The following is a 16,383-nucleotide window of genomic DNA, read 5'->3' on the forward strand; positions in this document are numbered from 1 at the left end:
ACAAATGTCAGAATTTTTCTTTGTTTTCTTTCATTTCAACCAGAAATGTCTGTTTAAGAAATTGACAGATCTAGGGGCGCCTGGGTGGCTCAGTCGTTAAGAAATTGACAGATCTTGGTTATGGCTTCTGTGGATTTTTGCCCTTTTGAGTTCAAAGAAATAGAATGTTACTAGTGAACAGTTAGTAAAAAGGGGAGTATTAGACTATATGCCTTGAGGTTCTGCACGTCAGAATTTGAATTTCGCTATCATATAGTACCTGTCAACAGACCTGAGATTGGTATGCCCTATCAGACCAGCCTTGAGTAGCAACTTTCCTGCCTGTATCACATTGGACAGGTTTCATGTGTGTGCTGAAGTCACCTTCAGTGCCCTTGGTTCTGCCGAGTCTCATTTACAGAGGTATCCAGATTCTTGGACTTATTTGCAGCATGAGGATGAGGCTCTCTGAAGCAGATGCTCTTCAGGATTTGAGAAAGGTTCATTTCCCTATGGGAAGGTGAGGGCTGCGGAGCCCTCTTTCTCTCTCTCTCACTGTGATGTCAGAGTGTGGAGCAGAACTCAGTTCCTGATGCCCACTTAGGCCCCTGGATAGTTTCCTGATGTCTGTCCACTGCAGGGTCACTCCTTATCTCTGCTGCCTTGTTTCGCTTTCTTGCAGGGAACCCTGGTTGAGACCAGATCCCATTAGATTGGGCTCTCTGCTGGGGCATATTGTAATCATTTTCTGTAGTCTAAAAATAACCCCAAATCTAGAAGGAAAATCACATTTGTACATATTTGAAACAAAGCAGAACAATTCACTTTCTTCTACATATTCTTATACAGATTTTAGTAGAAAATTAATAAAAATCATACCAGTTTAATATTTGGGACAGTGCTTGCATTTATTAATCAGAAAGTTGGAATAAATCTAAAATAAGATGCTATGAAAAATATCGAAACATAAGTTTGAGACAGAGGTCACTCACATTTGATAAATTTGAGGAAGCAAAAACAATTCTCCTTGAATAGCATAGTGAAGCCGAATTACCGTTTTCCTGTTGTAGTGTACTTACAACCAGCTGTTCATTTCGGGTCAAGTATTTTTGGGGATATTCATCTCTTACTGCCATTTTTCTGTGTCTTTCACTGGTAACTCTTATTAGGGAAGTTTATGATTTATAAATCAAGTCAGGATGCCCTAAAGATCAACTTTGTGGTTCATCCTACTGAGAGATTGGGTGGGTAACCATGTGGATGAATGAGACCAGGAAGACCAGTTAATTTCTTGACTCATTTAAATAAAATTTATCTTGAAGTAGTATGACAGTAGGCCTTTTGCAGTTTATTTTAAATAACTGAATCTGGAGAACATTTATTTCTTGGAAAGAGACCCAAGGCATTCAGTAGGGCTTGCTTTTTGCAAAAAGTCAGTAGCGTTGTCTCTGCTTCTCTCTCCCAGATCAAGCACTGCGCCTAGCAGAAATTTTCCTACCTCTCCAACATCATCAGCAAGTCCCTATTCCTCAGTGTCTGCCTCTCCCATTGCAAATGGTGATAGCACTAACACCTCTGGGATGCACAGCTCCGGTGTCAGCAGGGGGTAAGAGCAGGCCCTTTCACTTTGCTTCCCTCCCTCCGAGTGCTGCCACACTAAGCCTAGTGGGATTAGGGTTCCCTGTGGGAGCGGGCTGCATGTGTTTTCTCTCTCCATTTCATACCCACCGTAAAGTATGCCTCCTACTTCTCACTTAACGTTGCTTGTCCTTATATGAGCTGCTTATATGACAGCCTAAGTCACTGGTGGTCCTGGGGGGTCACCACTTTTTGTGTGCAGGGATGGACTGGCCATATCACAGCACAGTAATAGTTCTGAGGGAATGGTTCTCAGCTGTGGGGGATCCCTGCCTGTTTCCCCTCCGGATGGCTGTGACCTTTGTGCAAGCATCTCACGAGTGCCTGCCACATAACACAGACTGAATGAGGAGGAGGGTGAGGCAAGAGAGTGTGCATGAATACTCAGGCACAGGACTGAGTGTGGCCTGGTGAGTGGTGGCAGGTGTGAGCTCTTAATCTTGGTAACCACATGTTCTTCCCTGAAGTCACATGGTAGTTGTTAGCCTTCCAGAGGGACACAGTTAGCATTTGCCAAAAGCCTGAAACTAGAGAACTCAGCATTTCTCCCCTTAAGGATGTGTTTACCACCTACTGTCATGTCAAATCAGGGGCAGGGGTAGGAGAAGGGGAGCGGCTGGAGGGCTGGCAAGGGGAGTAGAAAGAACTCATATCATGGAATTATTACCAGATAAGAATTGTAGAGGCCCTGGAGGAGCCCCACAAGGTATCCGGAGGGCATGTGCACAGCACTCGCTTTTATTGCTGATGTGGGTTGTGTTTTCCAGTGGATCTGGCTTCTCTGCTTCATATAATTGTCAGGAGTCCCCATCGTCTCACATTCAGCCTGGGCTCTGCGGACTTGGAAACCTGGGGAACACCTGCTTCATGAACTCCGCTTTGCAGGTAGAGGGGAGAACTGTCGTCTCAATAACTGCTTCTTCATAGGACTGAGGTGTGGTTAGGAAAGGCATGCTAAAATGTTGGGGGATCCTTTACCAGGGGTACCTGCCTACCCTTTGTTAGTGCTTCAGGGATCCCTATCAGGGCATCTCCCACTGGTAAGTACAGAATGGCCTCATCACTTTTAATGGCCCTAAAATGTCTTCTTAATCAGTTCTGGGGTTGGTTTTACAGTAAAAATATTTTGAATTTTGTTGGCCATTAGGGATGATCTCCCCAGAAAATATTGGAGTACTTGCCTGGCTGGTTTCTGATGGGATGAGAACTCACTACAGCTGGTACTATCTTCTTACCAGTGATAGCTGTCTTATCTCATGCCCCTGATTGTGCAAAATCCTAAAATCCTCCCTTTGATACTTCATTTGTTTGTTGATCAAATATTTATTGGGGACATACTGTGTGACCATACTGTGGTGGACATGGGCTGGAGTTGGGGTCCAACTACAGAGTTAGGAGGGCAGAGTTCCCAAGACTGCCTTCACTTCTGACACCAGCTGCAAGTTTGGGAGTCCCCAAGACCACCTTCAGTTTCAGTAATTTGCTAGAAGGACTCATAGACTCACTTAAAACTATTATACTCACAGTTGTGGTTTATTATAGGGAAAGGATACAAGTTAAAATTAGCCAAGGGAAGGAGCAAATAGGGAGAGTCCAGGAGGGTCCCCAGTACAAAGCTTGTTGTTCTCTCCCTGTGGAGTCAGGATGCATTACGTTCCTGGCATTGATGTGTAACAGTAGGCATGGGGTATTGCCAAATACATAAACTCACCTGAGCTTTGGTTTGCAGAGTTTTTATTGGTAGTTTATCACATGGCATGATTGATTGATTGATTGCCTAGGTGGTTAAACTCAGTCTCCAGGTAGACTGATAAGACGTGACCCAAGTCCGTCCGTCCCCCTGCCCCCCCGCTCCCCCCAAGTCACAGTGTTGGTCTTTCTGGAGTGGCTGGCTCTCACCCTAACATGACAGTATAAGTGTGGCCACCACCACCCCAAATACAGTATGACTGATGACCTCCAGACAAACAAAGATACTCCTGTCAGGGATAACATTCCAGGGGTCAACAGAGTATTTTCCAGAAGCCAAGGGCAAGGGGCGCCTGGCTGGCTCAGATGGTAGAGCATGTGCCTCTTGATCTCAGGGTCGTGAGTTCAAGCCCCATGTTGGGTACAGAGCCTTCTTTTTTTTTTTTTTTTTTTAAAAGATTTTATTTATTTATTTGAGAGAGAGAGACACAGAGAGAGAGGGAACATAAGCAGGGGGAGTGGGAGAGGGAGAAGCAGGCCTCCCGCCGAGCAGGGAGCCCGATGCGGGGCTCAATCCCAGGGCCCTGGGATCACGACCTGAGCCGAAGGCAGACGCTTAACGACTGAGCCACCCAGGCGCCCCGGGTACAGAGCCTTCTTAAAAAAAAAAAAAAAAGATAAAAAATTGTAGAAGTACAGAAGCCAAGGGCAAAAGCCAGACTTTCTCTTTGGGCAAGGCCAAATTCTTTACTATACATAGAGACTCCATGGTGAGCAAATGAGACATGGTTTTTGTACTCACAGGACTTACAATCTAACTTTGAAGTTTCATGGAGTAGAAAGGAGAAAATAAAAAGACATGTAAAAAATTAGGTAACTCTTGGATTTGGAAATTATTTTTTCCCCACTGTAGTGAGATGGGAAGAGCAGAGTACTAAAGAAAAGAAACTTGAGATTTGGCTTTTCATGGGTAGGTTTTCTCAACTCTTTGTATCCTCAATTTTCTTCAGCTGTTAAATGAAGATAATGATAATGAGGAGGTCTATAGCTCTACATGTAAATCTCAGGGAAAAAAAAAAAAAGGTTAAATTTCCATGATTTAAGTTTCTATCTCCTAATGCTAGGGAAAGAACAAATGAAACCCAAATGAAGTGGGAGGGGAATAATAGAAGACCAGAAATTAATGAAATACAGGGGTGATTTACACTACAGCCAAATGTGATTCTTTGAAAAAAAAAATAGTAAATTGATATAAATGCTCAGGGAAACTGATGAAGAAGAAAAGAGAGAAAATATAAATGACCAAAGCTAGGAATGAAAGACGAGTATCACTACTGACCTTATAGCCATTAAAAAGATTAGAGGATAGTAAACTAAACTAGTATTGCACTTTATGTTAACTAAGTAAAATTTAAATAAAATTAAATTTAAAAAATTTTAAAAAGATTAGAAGATAGAACAACTTTATGCCAATAACACAATTTAGATGACAAGTTTGGACAGGTTGCTTTGGAAGGCATAATTTATCAAACTTAGGAAGAAATAGAAATTATGAATAGTCCTGTATTTGTTAAAGAAATTGACTCAGTAATTAAAAGCTTTACAACAAAGAAAATTCTTGTTCTGGATGGCTTTATTGGTGAATATATTCAAAGATTTAAAGCAAGAAGTAATACCAATCATACAAAAACTCTTTCATGAAATGGGAAAAGAGAGACAGCTCCCCAAATCATTTTACAAGGCAGCATACTCTGATACCAAAAATTGACAAGGAATTTTTTTTTCTGAAATTTTGTTTGTTTATTTATTTTTTAAAGATTTTATTTATTTATTTGACAGCACAAGCAGGGAGAGTGGCAGGCAGAGGGAGAGGGAGGGAGAAGCAGGCTCCCTGCACAGCAGGGGGAGCCCGATATGGAACTCGATCCCAGGACCCCAGGATCATGACTTGAGCCGAAGGCAGTCGGTTGACCAACTGAGCCACCTAGGTGCCCTCTAAAATTTTATTTTTAAGTAATCTCTACACCCAGTGTGGAGCTTGAACTCACAACCCTGAGATCAAAGAATCACATGCTCCACCGACTGAGCCAGCCAGGACCTGCGACAGGAATTTTTTAAAAAAGGAAGATTTTAGATAGTCATATCTCATTACTGTAGACACAAGTAATTTAAATGAAATTTTAGCAAATCAAATTCAGTGATACCTAGATGAAAGTATAGAACAAGTAGGATTTGTACCAGGAGAACGTGGTTGATTGGACACCTGAAAAATTAATGTGTGTCACCTAGCATAGTCACAGAATAAAGGAAAAAACCATATGACCATCTCAGTAGATGCAGAAAAAACACTTGATAAAATTCAGTTTTTTAATTTGAAGAGTTAAAATTAGTATGTACACACGTATATTAATGTTATATATTACTTTTTCTACTATCTCGTTATCCTGATCTTTTCCCCCATAATGTTTCAGCTCTAGTAAGATATTTTGCCTTCAGCTTATTTATATTTTGTCTTCCCATGAGATAGTGGAATGTCCTAATCAATTCCAGTTAAAAAAATTATCATCTTAAAATTATGATGTTAAAAATTATCATCTTTCATTGAATAGAAAATTATTCTGTCAAGCACTTGGGGTATGCAGCTTTTGCCCTCAGATAGTTATTCAGGGACAGTTCTTAGACAGTGTGAGCCCCAAGTCCATGTCCTTGGGAGGTTAGCCGCAAGGCAGGCCACCAGCTTGGGCTTCTGGGAGGTTATGCCTTACAGTTGTGAGCCTTGTAGAGAATCTCCTGAGAACTTCCTTTTGTTGGGAGTTGACCCTCAGTGGCCCTTAATAACTTGGTTTATCTTTATCTCTGTGTGCTTGTCAGAAGGGGTGTGAGCTCTGATCGTGTTCTTTTTCAGTGCTTGAGCAACACTGCACCACTGACTGACTACTTTCTCAAAGATGAATATGAGGCTGAAATCAACAGAGATAACCCGCTGGGAATGAAAGGGGAAATTGCAGAAGCCTATGCAGAGCTCATTAAACAGATGTGGTCTGGAAGGGACTCTCACGTGGCACCTCGCATGTTCAAAGTAGGTTGCTATATGTACTTCCTTTTTTCCATTTTGGGGAGAGTGATTTAGTGTTATTCCAGTTGCATTTTGGGGTTAAGATGAGATTAAAAGCCCCACACGATGAGATCCTCCTTTTCTGTTGTTCAGTCATGCAGCGCACAGTTACTCTAAGTGACCTCAGCTCCCACCTCTGGGCTGAGGATACTGCAGAAGTCGTTTGTAAGCTGGTTGCTCAGAATGCTGTATTCTGTGGTGCCAGTCTTGAAGTAGGAAACATCCTAAGCCAGACTGTAATAATTCAGTTTAATTTCCAGTGTTATCTGAAGGGTATTCCCAGGTTCTCTGAGCCTGGAACCTATACACACTGTGAGCCCCCTAAGTCAGAAATTGGGTTGATAGTCCTGGAATGTGGTGTGAAAGTCAGTTCTCACTTGGATCCCTCAGCTAGGAAGATTGGGTGAACTGCAGTGGGCTCTTGGAGCAACTTGGGCTTTCCCTTGCCCTAAATGTTTTTTCCTGTTGAGGGGAAGGACCTTGCCTTCATATTTTGAAATCAGAGACCCTATTTAGCCTGCACCAGTGGAGTTTAAGGAGCCTTCATGAAGCACATGGTAGAAAAAGATAGGCTTATTTTTTATTCAAAGGGTTGGAGGGTAGTAGCAACTTGGCTCAGTGAGAAAATTTAAATGGTTTATCGAAATTAAAAACTAATTCTTTTTACCCCTGTGGTCACATTAATCATGGGAAATACATGTAAATTACTGTTCCCATACCATGAAGTCAGAAAGAAACCAGAATCAGGTGATGGCACATTAAGCTCAAACTCATGTAAATGAGCAATTGGCAGACCGTATTTAGGGATATTAGGGATAGTGCAGAGCTTCCTTGATGGTGGACAGTTTTTCTCTTCACTGTCTGGTATGACAGTCACTAGCCATTGAAATGTGGTTAGTGTGAACAAGGAACTGAACTTTTTTATTGTATTTAATTTTTTTTTTTTTAAGATTTTATTTATTTATTTGACAGAGAGACAGCGAGAGAGGGAACACAAGCAGGGGGAGTGGGAGAGGGAGAAGCAGGCTCCTGGCTGAGCAGGGAGCCCGATGCAGGGCTTGATCCCAGGACTCTGGGATCATGACCTGAGCCGAAGGCAGACGCTTAACGACTGAGCCACCCAGGCGCCCCTATTGTATTTAATTTTAATTTAAATAGTCACATGTGGTCAGTGGCTATGGTATTGGGCAACACAGGTGGAAAGCATTGATTGTCCAACTTTAGGATTCATTAGAACCTCTGGAGGGGCCTGTTAAACACAGACTACTGGACCTATACCCAGAGTTTCTGATTCTGTAGGTCCAGGTTGGGCCCAAGAATGTGCATTCCTGACAAGCTCCCAGGTGATGCTGGTGGTGCTAGTTGGGGACCATGCTCTTGAGGATCATGAATGCAGAGCAATACAAGGCAGACAGTTATTTAAGGATAGGAGGGCTGTTAGGTACAGGAGGATTCCTCTGGCTAATGCAGATAGCATTTGTAAAGTTCTCGTGGAGACTCTGAACCAAAGAAGGAAGTAAGAGAGGGATTCGTGTCAGTACTTGCAAGGTGTTGGCCACTCAGGATGCCACCCTTCACTCTTCCTTTAGGGTAGTGGCCCAGGTGCCAGGTCTACTATTGTCCTGGCTTTTGATCTGAGCCCTGTCTCTGGCGAGAACTACTGGCCTCCTTTAAGCTCTTGAGGAATTAATTGGGCCACTCGGCCAGATGATGTTCTCCCTTACTGTCCCAGCTGAGTCTGCAAAGTTATTTTTGATGGCAAGTTCCCATCTGACTTCACTGGTTCTTTAAATCTTATGCCTTCTGATGTGATTGCTTTTGTTGTAGACCCAAGTGGGACGTTTCGCCCCTCAGTTTTCTGGCTACCAGCAACAAGACTCTCAGGAGCTGTTAGCCTTTCTTCTAGACGGATTGCACGAAGATCTGAACCGAGTAAAGAAGAAACCCTACCTGGAGCTGAAGGATGCCAATGGGCGGCCAGATGCGGTATGATATTGAAGATTTTTGAACAATCGCATTTCGTAGAAGTTCCCTCCTACTGAGAGTTGCAGGGACATTCTTTGAGTCTTTGAGTATTGATGCCAGGACCCTGGTTGCCCTTTGCTGTTGATGACGTGGACACGGGCTGTGGTAGAGAAATGCATTCCGGGTCAGAAAGAGGCGAACTCTAGTTACTCCTAATTCTCCTGCTTGGGCTTCTTTAAGTTAGTGTCAGTTTGTGTAGTATAATTCCATTGCTGAACCAGAGACTAGGGCAGTCTAAAAACTAAAGTGCCTGTAGTATGGGCCTTGGGATTATTACCCTCCTCCTTAAAATACATATAGGATTATTAAAATAGTTTGTTATTAACATTATTAAGGCACTGATTTTTTTGCCTCGATTTTCTGATCTAATGAAAGGGAATTTGGTATTTAAGTTCCCCTATCACATTGGGCTTAATCATATGAAAACTTTAAAGTAGTATTTATATCTTGAAGGAAAAACGATGAGTTAGCTGAATTAGCTGAACTATAGTATAAATTAAAACCTCACTGTGAAGGGACTTTGGATCATTGAACACCTTATAGGAGGCAGTCCTTGCCCTAGTCAGCTCCATTTGCCCCCAGTGCTGTCAGGGCTGTCTGTCTCCCATCAGAGGACACGCAGACGCCTGTATGCCCCGCGATCCTATGTGAAGGCTTCGTTAAGTGTGGGATTGGGCATAGAGCTGGCAGGTGGTTGTGAGAATGGTATGCTGAGAGCAGTCCAAGCCCTGGCTGGCCTGGACCAAGTTCTTTGCTGTAGAGACTGCCTCACGGTCCAGCTCAGATTCTGTTGTGGATCATTCTGGATGAAGGGGTAAATAACTTGGGTGTGTTGAGAATGTCTTGTTTATCTTTCTCCTTCCAGGTGGTGGCAAAGGAAGCCTGGGAGAATCACAGGTTAAGGAATGACTCTGTGATTGTGGACACGTTCCACGGCCTCTTCAAATCTACTTTGGTTTGCCCAGAATGTGCGAAGGTTTCTGTGACCTTTGACCCATTTTGCTATCTAACTCTCCCACTGCCCCTGAAGAAAGATAGAGTTATGGAGGTCTTTCTGGTTCCTGCTGACCCTCGCTGCAGACCTACCCAGGTAAGAGGATCTGCACCCTCACGGCACCCCTCACCGTGGGACTCTGAGCGCGGCTTCTTCTACCAGCTGCCTCTGAATCCCCGTGGCGCTTGCCTGAGTGTGCACCCTCAGCCTCTGTCAGACCTTTGTGTAATCCTGTATCTCTCAGGGAGGATTGTGAAGGTCCGCTGGGCTTCTCTGTCACCTTTTTCCCCCTGCTCCATTCATTCAGCTAAGGTAACATGACTGATCTGCTGAGTGGTCCTAGCATCTGAATGCTGGGAGGCAGCAGGAGGGTACTTCCTGGTCAGTCAGCCAGGAGAGTCTGCTAGAACAGAAGGCTAGATGGATGGCATGGCCAGCGGGTCTTAGTGTCCCGCCCTGCTGCTGGCTTACCGGAAGACTGTACTGCTTCGTCTTCTGGCTTTGGTTTCTTCACCTCTTACAGATGCCATCACGTGGCAGTCTGTAGAATTTTCAGCCATTCCTTCAAGGAAGTAGTGGATGACTGCCAAAAGTGAAGAATGAGACAAAGCAGTATTGAGGAGGGAGGGGCGCCTGGGTGGCTCAGTCGTTAAGTGCCTGCCTTCGGCTCGGGTCATGATCCCAGGGTCCTGGGATCGAGCCCTGCATCGGGCTCTCTGCTCAGTGGGAAGCCTGCTTCTCCCTCTCCCACTCCCCCTGCTTGTGTTCCCTCTCTCGCTGTGTCTGTCTCTGTCAAATAAATAATAAATAATCTTAAAAAAAAAAAAAGCAGTATTGAGGAGGGAAAGAGATGGCTGGCTTCCGTGCTGCTGCCCAAATAGAGAGGCGGGTGCCGAGGCAGAGGACTTGCTGTTTGCTCTTCTGACCACTCCTCTGGGCCCTGACCTCATGCACACTGTTCCTGGGAGGTCATCTCAGCCCTCCATGATGCCTGCTCCTCCCAGCTCGTCTCCTACCCTTTGCTGCACCCCCGTCACCCCTGCTGCCTCTCTCTCTTGCAGTACCGTGTGGTTGTGCCGCTCATGGGGGCCGTGTCTGACCTGTGCGAGGCACTCTCCAGGCTGTCCGGTGTTGCTGCGGAAAACGTAAGGCGGGGCGGTCAGTGGCACGCAGCCTCCCGGGGCCGCTTCATAGTCCTTGGGAGTGTATTTTCAAACTTGTAGCCATTTTAGGGGGTAGTTCTTATTGGCCAGCACAAACATGCTTATATGTGGATACCTCGGACCTGCTGACCTCCTGGCCCTCCCTCACTGTGCACTGCACACTGCGGCTAAGACTGTCCCTTCAGCCATGGGGAGCACTCTGTCTTCCGTTGATGGCCCACTAGCCATGGTCAGAGGGCCAGGAGTAGGGCTCTGCTGTCAGCTTTCCTGCCCCTTCCCTCATGACCTTTTCTGTAGTATGAGAAGCTAGAAGTTCTTCCCTACGCTAAATCCTGTATGTCTGGAGTGATATTATGATGTTGTTGATGGAAATCTTTATTCAAAAGCAACTCCCCTCGCTGGGCTTTCTGCTGAGGCCCTGTGTGGAGGTGGGGAAAGTGAAGAGCCCTCTCCCCATCCTCCAGTATGCTCCGAGTCAGTCCCCGGTCCCAGCACTGGTCAGTGCCCTTGCTCAGCCCCACTCCCCTTGTACTCCTGCTGCTTTTAGGCAGTTGTGTAGTTGGGGTTTGGTGTGATCAGCTATGTGCTGAGGATGGTTTCAAGACTCTTGGCCCTGGGGGACACCCCAGAGGTTTCTGGATGACTACCAGTCTCTGGTCAGCACTCGCTCCCCACCATTCCTCCCACTTGAGGGCAGATCCCATTGTAAACCTCCGGACAGATGTTACCAGCGTGTTTTCTGCTGGTGGCAGTCACGCTGTGCTCCCTTGGGCCTTGGCCCCTGAGCTCTGGGGCTGGTGGCATGGCGGTTTCTCTGGAGGCCATACTGGCAGCACATCGTTTTCATTTGCTCCTGGGTTGTATGTAGAGGCTCTTAACCATCTGTAATCTTTCTGTTACTGTTGATTCTTAGATGGTGGTCACAGATGTATATAATCACCGGTTCCACAAAATTTTCCAAATGGATGAAGGTTTAAACCACATCATGCCTCGGGATGACATTTTTGTGTGAGTACTCAGTGGTTTCTGCTGCAGGGTCAAAGGAAACATTCTAGAGGCTTTGCCTTATAGGTGTCTCCAGAGCAGAAGATCTGGTACTCAGTGCTCAGGTGGATTTGCCCTGACTCTTGGGTGCAAGGGATGGGTGTTCAGAGAACTGTGGGCAGCCATCAGTGCTAAGCACCTCCTGGCACTTCAGAGCTAGACATTCCAGATAATTCTCTTCGGCACGGACATAGCCTTTTGTCAACAGTCACTACCTTTTAAGAAGGCCTATTTAATGGTTCTGCAGATGGACTTGCTGCCAGAAATGCCTTTCTCAAGAAGAGTTAGAGCTGTGCAAGGGGCCACGGGAAGATGAGAGAAGGGATGTGGTACAGGCAGTCGCTCCTTGGGCAGGTGCCGTCTCAAGAGTGACAAGGAGGTTTGATGGAAACAGCCTTTTTCTGTTCTAACAGTCTGTAAGCTCTGAGACCTAGTTTTCTCATCTGTGTGGGGATAGTACACCCCCAGCTCCACTGGCCCCCTTGGCCCCTCCCAGGTCCCCTTACTTCAAGGCCCTGTACCTGTGTGTCCCCCTCTCCCAAGTGGGGTGGAGGGGAATGTGAGCTTGCCTGCGCGCTCTGACAGCCACTTGCTCGGGGAAGCTTGAATGTAGACCACACCCATGCTCTTTCTCCCTCGTTCCCTCTCACTGGAAACTTGACTCTGCTGAGAAAGGTTTTTAGCATTTGTTTTGGTTTGTGTTTTGGTAGAGGAATGCAGTGCACCAAGGAGGATTTTTCCTTCCCTTTTAAGTTTTTGGGCCTCTGACCTCTAGATTACTCTAAAAGGAGTACTTCATGACCACTTCCAAGATCCTGGTTCTGTTCACACTTGCGCAGCTGCCTCTCCACTCACAGCCATCTTCTCTCACTTTACAAATGGAGGGCACCAGGGCTCATGCTGGGATTCAGGCTAAGGCTGTCCATTTCTGATCCCAAGTCCTGAACAGCGTCTTCCCTCAATTCTGGAAACTAATGTTTGCAAACACCAGAGCTTAGAGGTGCTGGGGCACTGCCGTGTGGGGAACCTGGCAAACCACCACCAACGAAGGAATTTGTGGAGGCCTGAGTGCCAACCATAAGGAAGCAAATTGTTTTAAAGATGAATTGGTAATTGTCATGAAAACACACTAGTACTGCTAATATTTTTTGAGCATGTGGAGCAAGCACTGTGCTGCTAGTTACTGATTTCTCACCACCATCCTCTAAGGTGGGTAATCCCATTGCTCACTGAGTAAGCAGCGTCAGAGGGGGGCATGTGGCCCTGTTACAGCAGCCAGAAAGTGACAGTGACAGGCCTGATATTTGAGCCAGCCTCACTCCTAAGACCTGGTTCTTGACCCTAATGCTGGACCATAGGGCCTTTACCCAGCACATCTTGGACATTTTTGTGAGTTTTTCTTAGAACTCCTCCTGCACATACTTCATTTAGAATCGTTTGCCAGGCATCTGGGGAGGGTTTTGTGTGTATGTTTGTTTATAGTTTTCAAAAATTGAATCAGTAAGTTTGTGTCTCCCCCTATAGGAAGAGGGAAAGACTACAGTCGGTTGCCAGCAATTTTGGTAACATCTGTTCCAGGATAAAACATCTATAAATCTCCTCAATCCCATGTATTCACTAAGTAAGACACATTTTTCAAAATCATTGATTTGTATTTAGCATTTTCTTTGGTTATCTCTAATTTTTAAAAAATTAAATATGATTCTTTAATTTCAATGTTTTTGAACAAAGATGGCAGTTAGTTTTATAAATTTGCTTCCTCATTTGAAATAAAGAATCTTTGCCTAATATTCTAGGTATACATTCTTGTATGATACTTGGTTTTATTGAAGGTCAGGGCACGTAGGAATACCTTTTTAAAAGTTGAGCTCCTTGGTTACAGAAGATGAACTTGGTGGCCAGGCCCCCCCCCCCCCCCAGCCCCCCGTGCCTCTGTATCTGCAGTGATGGTCTGGATGATGGCTGTCATCTGTGTTGAGTTCCATTTGAAGGACTACAGAGTTGAGGCCATGGTTGGGGGAAAGAGAATCACGTTAGCCCCAAGTCCTGGGTTGTGTATCACGTTTTGCTGACAGTGACCCTTGGGATTGCTGACCCAGCTTCTAGAATCATCTTGGAAATGGTTTATCCGCCTTTTATGCTGAGGTGTGGTTTGTCCCAGCAACCACAGTCCTGGCCACCATGTAGCTGCAGCTCAGATCTCTGCTGCTCGGAGTGACCTGCTGCTGAACGGGCCCTCTTCTGTGATTGACACAGGTACGAGGTCTGCGGCACCTCCGACGATGGCTCTGAATGTGTCACGCTTCCAGTCTACTTCAGGGAAAGGAAGTCCAGGCCGTCGAGCACTTCCTCCGGGGCCGTGCTGTACGGGCAGCCACTGCTGGTTTCTGTTGCCAAGCACAAGCTAACCCTCGAGTCTTTGTACCAGGCTGTTTGTGAGCGTATCAGGTTGGTGGCAGGAATGCGTTTTGCTTGCAACCTAAAATCGCAAAGAGCCCAGTCTCTGTAGTGCCTCCCCCCACCGTCCCCCCCTCAGTGCCTGTATTGGTCCTGGGTGCTCAGTCCTATGAAAATGCAGTTGGGCCGGCCCCCGGGAGGGCCAGGACAGGTGCTGTGGGGATAGGGCATCTGGCACCCCTTAAGCGCCATGACACTGAGCACCTCAGCTGCTTCTGTGGTCCCTGGAATCGTGTCTGTCACACTTGTCGGTCACTGGGTTTGGGCCATCTAGTGCTTTGATGTCCGTTTGTGTTTGAATATAGTTTCCAAAGTACTCCCCTATCATTTTGAAGCTGGTGATTAATGTTACTGAGAAATATTTCTTTCAATGATGGTGCCACGTGACATTTGTAGAAGACTTGAAACAGGCATTCATAGAAGACTCAGAGCCTTCAGTGACTTGGTACTTAAAACGTCTTATCTTTTGGGTTCCTCTCAGTTTCTTAAAGTATTGAGCCATCACGTGATTTTAAAGCCCTTTTATTTACCTGAATTGCATTGTGAATAGCTGTATGTCCGCTGTGAACCACATTTAGCTGAGTCGTGGAGAAAAACAGGTAAATGTTATGGCTAACAAATAATTCCTTTTCTTTCTTTTTTCCCAGCCGCTATATAAAACAGCCTTTGCCTGAGGAGTCTGGCAGCTCGCCCTTGGAGCCGGGGGCCTGCAATGGCTCCAGGGGCGGCTGTGAAGGTGAGCGCTCGCCACGCTATGGGCTGTGACTGACCAAATCCCTCCTGACCTCCCTCTTCTTCCAAAGGTGTTGTACACACGGGAGAGGGAGGCTGTAAGGCTGGGTGGGGGCTCTGGCTGGAGAGCAGACCTGGGAGCCCCGTTGCACCCACTCCATGCTGTCCAACTTCGGCGCCTCGTGGAATCTTCTGAGACATGTAGGTTGGCTTTCACCTCAGGCAGAGTTAGCCTGACAGGACTGAGTGACTTGCCCGGGGTCACAAGGCAAAGTCAGGAGTTGATTCTGGTCCGTTGGGATGGGTAGAGTGGGTGCTCAGCCAGCCCTTGACTGCCTCCATGACCTGGCTTCCGTCTGCAGAGCTGTCATGTTGGCCCTTACCCATCCCTCTGATGTGGCACTGCCTCTGGGAAGGACAGGAGTCCTGGCCAGCCAGCCAGAGGGCAGAGACAGTTTCTCCTGAGTGTTTCTTTCCTTCTACCCAGGAAGCTACAGGTGATCACTGACTAGATAGCTCCCGCTGCGGGAGCGAAGAGAGCCACAGTGTACAAAGTGGTAGGCGAGGCTGGTTGTGGGAAACCTGGAGCCTTCGCCGTCCTCCTGTGGCCAAATGCTCACAAGCTCATCCCCGACTGGGGGCCTGTGTCTGACCTGCATTATGGTTGTCACCCTTCTTTTGGGGGCCTAGGTGACTTAGTGGGTTTATCACTATAAAACCACAAATGTCCTCCAAGTTAGTGCCATAAATTTTGAGTTGCAAATCCAAATGCTCAGATGATACGCACATCTTGGAAAGTGAGAGTTGGTATTAGAGATAATGCCCACAAGGCTCTGTCCTCATGGGATATTGCAAATTATGAGTCTCTTAGGTTGAGTGTTTAGTATAGTCCTAATGTTATTCTTGCCCAGACTATGATGTTCTCCCACTGGGGATAAAGAGGAGGGTGTTCTGTGCCCACGCCCCACACACACAGATGGCAGGGTAGGCACTGCGCTCTCTGAGCAGACCCGGGGTGACCCGTGGGTTCTCGGCGCTCTGGCAGTTAAAGCACTGTGATTCCTAGCTTAAAGTGTGGGGTGGACTTCAACAAGTTGCCTCATTCCTCTGAACCTTGGTTCACCCATCTGCAGAATGGGATGATCACATCTGCTTCACAGAGTTGAGATTACAATTTAATGAGATAATGTGGGTTAAAGTCCCTGGCACATAACGGACGCTCAATTAATAATCACACCATGTAAGTATTTGCTGCTGTTATAGTTAGCCTCGCTTTTTAGACATTCCATCTGTCAGTCTCCTGTTCGGGAAGAATTACTGCCTTCTTTCGAATCCTTTAACGGAGTCTTGGTGCATAGACTTCGAACTCCGTTTAATGTTGAAATACTTCTAACGTCTTTACTGCCATGGCTCCTTGTCAGGCCTGTGGTGGCTGTCTCCTGCTGATTCTCTGAGTGATCGGGGCTAGCTGCTGTCAGTGGACTCTGCTTTCTTTCCTCATCCTGTGGTATCCATTCCTGCATTAGCAGAAGCTTCCTGAGATTGTC

At 46.2% G+C, this 16,383-nt stretch overlaps 1 protein-coding gene across 3 annotated transcripts in view; it reads left to right on the forward strand.

Annotated features, from left to right (window-relative positions):
• The window catches only part of USP4 (ubiquitin specific peptidase 4), a 51,403-nt gene that overhangs the window by 26,434 nt on the left and 8,586 nt on the right, over positions 1 to 16,383 (forward strand). For 2 of the 3 annotated variants that reach the window (XM_036100549.2, XM_036100552.2), the window contains 9 exons: positions 1,445 to 1,585; positions 2,385 to 2,502; positions 6,212 to 6,385; positions 8,249 to 8,407; positions 9,312 to 9,536; positions 10,502 to 10,585; positions 11,517 to 11,611; positions 13,904 to 14,095; positions 14,752 to 14,840. In XM_036100549.2, the coding sequence (XP_035956442.1) occupies positions 1,445 to 1,585; positions 2,385 to 2,502; positions 6,212 to 6,385; positions 8,249 to 8,407; positions 9,312 to 9,536; positions 10,502 to 10,585; positions 11,517 to 11,611; positions 13,904 to 14,095; positions 14,752 to 14,840 (1,277 nt within the window). The remainder of the gene's footprint in view (positions 1 to 1,444; positions 1,586 to 2,384; positions 2,503 to 6,211; positions 6,386 to 8,248; positions 8,408 to 9,311; positions 9,537 to 10,501; positions 10,586 to 11,516; positions 11,612 to 13,903; positions 14,096 to 14,751; positions 14,841 to 16,383) is intronic. The other variant, XM_036100550.2, reaches the window with a different exon arrangement.

The sequence above is a fragment of the Halichoerus grypus genome, chromosome 1, assembly GCF_964656455.1.
Source record: "Halichoerus grypus chromosome 1, mHalGry1.hap1.1, whole genome shotgun sequence".
NCBI classification, from domain to species: domain Eukaryota; kingdom Metazoa; phylum Chordata; class Mammalia; order Carnivora; family Phocidae; genus Halichoerus; species Halichoerus grypus.